Source organism: Papio anubis, chromosome X (genome assembly GCF_008728515.1).
Source record: "Papio anubis isolate 15944 chromosome X, Panubis1.0, whole genome shotgun sequence".
Taxonomy (NCBI): domain Eukaryota; kingdom Metazoa; phylum Chordata; class Mammalia; order Primates; family Cercopithecidae; genus Papio; species Papio anubis.
This window is the reverse complement of record NC_044996.1, coordinates 1614854-1621324: the sequence shown is the minus strand read 5'-3', so window position 1 is coordinate 1621324 and position 6471 is coordinate 1614854. Positions and strand designations below refer to the sequence as shown.

Sequence of the window (6471 nt, the reverse complement as noted above, 5' to 3'; positions counted from 1 at the left end):
CCGGCTAGTTTTTTTTTTGTATATTTTAGTAGAGACGGGGTTTCACCATGTTAGCCAGGATGGTCTCGATCCCCTGACCTCGTGATCCGCCCGTCTCGGCCTCCCAAAGTGCTGGGATTACAGGCTTGAGCCACCGCGCCCGGCCTTACTTTCTTAATAAACTTGCTTTCACTTTGCATTGCGGACTCGCCCTGAATTCTTTCTTGCGCAAGATCCAAGAGCCCTCGTCTGTGGTCTGGATCACAACCCCTTTCCTGTAACACTGGCACAGAAGCTGAGAGCAGGCCTCTAGGTTCCAATCCAGCCCCAGGTTACCCTCTAGAGAAGTACCCACCTCCCCAGGCAGAAAGCCTTAGATCAGCGTGGGTCACACATGGCCCTGGGTGCTCTCCCACCTGGGTGGGGCAGAAGTCATCAGCATCCTGGAAGTAAAAGAGGCCTCCATGGTCAGGGTCCCATCCGGAGCGGAAGGGCAACAACAGGAACTTGTCAATCACGTGGGCTCGAAGTTCAGGGTCGCCTTTCCGAATGCAATGACGGAGCAGAAACCAGCCGGCCTCCAGTGCGTGGCCTGGTGAGGGTTGGAGTACGGAAGAGCGGGGTTGGGGCTGAGGGATGGGACAGAGGGAGCAAAAGCCCTTGGCACCTCTCTGCTCCCTCCCTAACAGTGAGCAAGGTTCTGAGCTCCCTGGCCCTGGAAGCCTGCTCCTCTGCAGAAATCCCCAGCCTCCGGAAGCCCATCCTCTCTCCTCTGCCTCCTCAAGGCGTCCCCCCAGGCACTCCCACATCTGAAGCCCAGAACGCAAGGCTCAGTGTTCCCCTCCTCCTGGGTGGCCCCCAGCCTACCCTGCCGCTCACCTGGGTTCTGCTGTCTCCCCAGGCAGCCAGAAAGTTCCTTGCCATCCTCTGACACATTCTCCAGCACAGCTTGTCCATCCCTCTACCGGGAAGCAGCAGAAGGGAATGTTGCCTCCAGCGCTTTCACCCACCCAGCCACCCAACTAGAAAGACCCAGCCCCAGAAATCCCTTCCTCCCTCTCTCTCACCCAAGCCCCTGGACCTGCTGGCTTGGGTGGGCCAGGCTCAGAGGGGCATTTGAGGAGGGGCCGATTCACTCCCTTGGGCCTAGCAAGTTGTTTTTTCATTTTTTAGACAGAGTCTTGCTCTGTCACCCAGGCTGGAGTGCAGAGGCCGCAATCTCGATTCACTACAACCTCCACCTCCTGGGTTCATGTAATTCTCCTGCCTCAGCCTCCCTAGTAGCTGGGATTACAGGCATGCACCAGCACGCCCAGCTAATTTTTGTATTTTTAGTAGAGACGGGGTTTCACTATGTTGGCCAGGCTGGTCTCGAACTCCTGACCTCAAGTGATCCGCCCGCCTCAGCCTCCCAAAGTGCTGGGATTACAGCCAGGAGCCACTGAGTCCAGCCAGGGCCTAGGAAGTTGTAATCCTCGCTTCTGGCCTGATCCTCTCCAGCAGAGGAGGGTGAAACATTGAATGGGGACAGACAGGGCGGGTTTCACGGCCCAGAGGCCTGGAAGGGACTTAGGGACTTGGGTGGGGCAGGGGTCTCCTTCTGTCAGGCCTTGCCTGGGGCTCCACACCCTCCCGCCAGCCTTCAGGCCCTCCACCTTCCCCAGGTGGGGACCTCCCCGAATCTCTGTCTCTCCAGGTGTGTCAAGCCCCAGGGCACCCAGGGGAGTGGGGGAGTGGAGGGCCTCCCACCACCCCAGCTCCCCAGGCATCCCCCACCTGCACGTGCTGCAGAATCCTCTGGGCGCACCAGTCCCCCAGCTCTGTGTATTTGCCTGCCAGCTCCTCATCTGCCTCCCCAAGCTGCTCTACCAGGTTCAGCAGCATCATGGGCACCGCCATGGGCTCCGCAGTCGGGGCCCCCTGGAGCTGGGGCCGGCCCAGTCCCGACGCGTCCTCCCGCACCCAGTGGACGATCTGATCCATCATCTCCACGGCTTCCGTCTGGGAGTGCAGGAGGCGAGGGGAGGCCCAGGCTGAGGCTACATCCTGTCCCATCCCCCAGGACACAGCCTTGGGATGAGAGAGTCAGTTCCTCTCCTGAACCCGAGACACGTTCACCCAGGGCCTACTTGGGGCCTGGCACCCGGCGTCCAGTAGGGACCAGGCAGATCCGCCCAGTCTGCCTTGGGGGCTCCCAGTCTGGGGGTGCAGTCCCTTTCAGGCTGTGGGGTCAAGGTCTGGAAGCACAGGGAGCCCAGGGAGGAGGGAGGGGCCTCTTCCCAGCTGGGGGCAGGGCGTGGATAGGGCCCTCTCTGTCTGCGCCCCTGTGGGGGTAAGGGAGCGTTCAGAGGTGAAGGGGACTTGGCCCACAGATGGGTCCATGGCAGTGGACTTGCGTAGTGAGTGGGAATGCATCAGGTGGCCATGGCAGGGTCCCAGGGTGGGGTCTTCAGGGGCACCGTCCTCTCACACACCTGGTACCGTACTTCCCCTGTGGCCCTCCACAGCTCGTTCATGGCCATGGTGTAGAAACACTCGCTGAAGATGGTCCGCTGCACCTTGACCGGACGGCCGTCCCGAGTCAGCACAAAGGCACACTTCTTGCCAGGAGGTGCCAGCCGGGCATAACGCAGCAAGAACTCACCACCTGGAGGTTGGGGGGTTGGCATGCCAGGAGTAAGGCCAGGACGCCCCACACACACCACCCTTGAGCCTCCCCAGTCCATTCCTGCTTCTAGACCCCTCTAGGAACTCCGCACATGTGCCCTGTTGAGTAGACATGGACAGAGTCACTGGGAGATGGGCAGGAAGGGAGCACCTGCTTTTGCTGCATTCAGAAGCTGAGAGTGGTGGAAGCGCTGGAAAGTGCGGTACAGGCGACAATACATCCACACCTGCAGGGTACGGGAGGGAACGTGGCCTAAGCGGCCGGCTGGGGTGAGGTGGGGAGACCTTTCAGGCGATGGGCCGTGTGCCTGAAGCTTCCAGGCTGGGTAACACCGTACCTGCCTCCCCTGCAGCCACACGTACTTGAGGTCATCATACACCCGTCCCTCGCGGCCAAGGCACGTGAAGAAGCCCCTGTGGGAACGCGGGATTAGCAAAGTCTGGAAGGGGCCTTGCCAGCCCCTCTTGCCCCTCCGGGGTCAGCAAATCTGTGAGGTGCCTGAGAGTAAGGAGGGGCCTCAGGAAGGGCAAAAACCCTGCCGAGGACTCCAGAAGCTGCCGAGTACCCGTGCTCCTGGTCGTGGGAGTGCTCCATCCAGAACGCCACTACACGGTCCAGCTCCTGCCCCACGCGCTCCTTCCAGGCCTGCAGAGTCTCTCGCTCTTTCTCCATGTCCTAGGGGAACTGGGGCTTGAAGGCGCAGCCCCCGCATGGGACCTAGGCCCCCCAGCCTCGGGAACCAGCCCTCGGGGATCCCCCCACCTCTGCACGGGGCTTCAGACGTCACCATCCCCGGGACCCTCCAAGGCAGGACTCCCTGCACGCACCCCACCACTGGCCTGCCGCGCTCGGAGACCCTTGCTCATCCCTCCCTCTCCTCTAGGAAGCCAGACAGAGTTGGTCGCGGTCCCGTGACTGTCACTCAGCTGACAGAGCCGCGCCCGGCTCACCCACCCCCTCCTCTTCAGGTTCCGCTGGGCCTGGGGGCGGGGCTTTGAGGCCCCGCCCCCGCGCTTGTTCCTGGCGCGACCCTCCCCTAGAATGGGCCAGTCCCGCCAGGGCCCCTGCTGGGTGCCCTGGTCTCAAGATCCTGCTTGGTGGGAAAAGCTGGGATGGCCGGACGGTCTGGGATGAGGGGGAAGGGGAAACGGGGCTGCCACCCACCCCGCCCTACACCAGCTACCTTTAAGGGAGCCCGGAGAGGGGCCCTAATGTGCCCTTCTAATGTGCCCCCTAATGTGTCAGGGGCCCAGGCAGGGCGGCTGAGGGCCTTGGCCCTACCAAGCCTGTAGGGCAGGGGTGCAGCAGGACAGGGAACAGCTAGTGGGCCTGAATGCAGGTCCCTCTGACCTGTCACCACATAGGGTAGACAAGAGGCAAGCTTTTTTTTTTCTTTTTCTTTTTCTTTTTTTTTTTTTTTTGAGATAGTGTCCTGTCGCCCAGGCAGCTCACTGCAGCCTCGACCTGCCAGGCTCAAGCGATCCTCCCACCTCAGCCTCCTGAGTAGCTGGGACCACAGTTGTGTGCCACCACGCCTGGCTAATTTTTGTATTTTTAGTGGAGACAGGGTTTTGCAATGTTGCCCAGGCTGGTCTCGAACTCCTAAGCTCAAGCGATCCTCCTGCCTCAGCCACCCAAAGTGCTGGGATTACAGGCATGAGCCACCGCACCCAGCCTAGCAAGTCCTCTCTTTTGAATCAGTTTGTCACCAACTACCTCAACAGTCAGTAATGGGGAGCCATTGGCACTGACTTCTTTTTTCTGAGATGGAGTCTTGCTCTGTCACCCAGGCTGGAGTGCAGTGGCACAATCTTGGCTTACTGCAACCTCTGCTTCCTGGGTTTAAGCAATTCTCCTGCCTCAGCCTCTGGAGTAGCTGGGATTACAGGCGCCTGCCAGCACACCCGGCTTTTTTTTTTTTTTTTTGTATTTTTTTTTTTTTTGTATTTTTGGTAGAGACAGGTTTTCACCATGTTGGCCAGGCTGGTCTCAAATTCCTGACCTTGTGATCCACCTGCCTCGGCCTCCCAAAGTGCTGGGATTACAGGTGTGAGCCTCCGCACCCGGCCTCGGCACTGACTTCTTTACACAAGTGACACAGCTCTAAGGCCAGACAGTAACTGCAGGTGAGCCCACACCCCCGTTCTCTGGGCCTGTTTTCCAGCTGCCCAAATCTGTCTGTAGCTCTATGACTGACCCGATGATGCTACAAGGCAGCTGGGCTGAGCTGTTCCCTACCTTCCAGGCCAACAGCCCACAGAATGGTTCCAGCCTTTGGGCGTGGTGCTGCACTGCTGGTCTTTGATGCCACAGTGACCGTCTGAGTCTCTGCTGCAGGCTGACCCACCCAACCCCAAACAGTTCCCCTTCGGGGTGCTTGGTAATGAGGCTGACGCCCCTGGCAGCTGGGGAGGCATCCTCTGTGTGCTCACACCCACCCTCGGCCTTGGCTCATGCTCAGGGGATGAGCTTTGTGCCCAGCCGGGCACTAAGTATCTACCTGCCCTGCTCACAGGCCTGTCATGTTCATGTCCAGCCTCCCTCCTGCCTCCCCAGGCTGAGTGGTGCCCTCAGACGGAAACTCGGTATTTTCAGATAAACACCAGAGGCATGGCTGATGTGGCCCTTGCCTTCTGGAGTGTGATGCAGCCGCGGTGAGACAGGTGAGCTGAAGGCAGGCAGAGGGTGGGTATCCCCGCAGGTGCCAGCTACAGGAGTGGGGTGGGAAGAACCCTTGTACCACCCCCACCAGGCAAAGCGCCCAAAAAGTCATTTGCCAAAGGTATGGCAAATCCGCAAGGCCCCTCGGTTCTGGGGCCAGCCCCATGTGGCCCCTGGCCTCCACCAGCCCCAGCCATGACTCCTACCACTCTGCTCTAAAGGACACTTTCCCACCCCTCTCCTTAGGCCTCTGCAAGGCTAGGCTCCAAGGCAGGTCACAGTTGCTGCAGTGGGTAAGACAGAGCCACGGCTCCCGGTGTCAAGCCCTGGCCAGTCTGCTTTCCCCGCCCCCACATGACACAGCACACCCCACATGACAGAGGCTTCCCAGAAGAGGTGGCATTCAACAGGGCCTTGCACACACACCCATGCCACAGGTGGAGACACGGAGGCTTTTGTTACTCCGGGAGCTTCTGGTAGCAGAGTGCCTGGGTGCTCTGAAGAAAACTGGGCAGTAGAGGTGTGTGGGGGAAACAAAGGCAGGAGGCGGGGGGCTTCGAGGGGGCAGGGAATACAGGTGCACCAGGAGCACCAGGCCCCAGAAGCGGGATGTCACTCCCCTTGGACTCGTCTAGGCCTATGCTGCTCCGGCCGCCTTGCCCCGGGGCTTTCTGGGCCTCCTGGTACAAATTCAGCCCACAGGATCCCAGCTGTCCCACCGACCCAGCCACTAGGTGGTCAGTCTGGATCACAAGCTCTGCTTCTTCTCCTTGGGGGCATGGCTCACATGTAAGAGGAAGCCAGAGGAAGGGATCCACCTCTGCAGTACCCATGGTGTACTTGACTCAGCCCACCTACCCCCAAACCCACCCAAGGAGGCTGCCGCTGGTGACCTGCCAGGCCTTTGCCCCATCCTATCCTCTAGTGTAGGAGGGGAGGGAGGGAGGGACATCTGGCCCCAGACACAGGAAGCCAGCAGCAGCTGCCCAAGGGATCCTTTGGCCCTTGCCCCCTGCAAGGCAGCTGCCAAGCAACCTGCTGGAACCTGGTCCGACTTAGTCCAAAGACTGCAGGCCACAGCAGGGGCCTCACTCTGGGGCCTTCTACACTTTCACCAGAGCTCAGGTTCCCCTCCAGGGGGCTCCCGTGAGCCCAGGGCAGGT

The 6471-nt window shown here is 60.2% G+C and overlaps 1 protein-coding gene across 9 annotated transcripts in view; it reads right to left on the bottom strand.

Annotated features, from left to right (window-relative positions):
• The window catches only part of RENBP (renin binding protein), a 9870-nt gene extending 6268 nt beyond the window's left edge, over nucleotides 1-3602 (bottom strand). For 3 of the 9 annotated variants that reach the window (XR_002519410.1, XR_642285.3, XR_642286.4), the window contains exons 1-8: nucleotides 3475-3602; nucleotides 3213-3322; nucleotides 2985-3060; nucleotides 2798-2873; nucleotides 2454-2626; nucleotides 1756-1980; nucleotides 859-940; nucleotides 335-571 (exon numbers count right to left, since the gene is read on the bottom strand). Coding sequence is in view for 6 of the 9 variants with exons in the window: in XM_009198490.3 (XP_009196754.1) it covers nucleotides 396-571; nucleotides 859-940; nucleotides 1756-1980; nucleotides 2454-2626; nucleotides 2798-2873; nucleotides 2985-3060; nucleotides 3213-3322; nucleotides 3475-3513 (957 nt within the window). In the remaining 3 variants the exon portion in view is untranslated. Of the gene's footprint in view, nucleotides 1-334; nucleotides 572-858; nucleotides 941-1755; nucleotides 1981-2453; nucleotides 2627-2797; nucleotides 2874-2984; nucleotides 3061-3212; nucleotides 3323-3409 lie in introns of those variants that run through there. The other 6 variants (XM_009198490.3, XM_021932390.2, XM_021932389.2 and 3 more) reach the window with 4 other exon arrangements.
• Between the last annotated feature and the right edge of the window lie 2869 nt (nucleotides 3603-6471).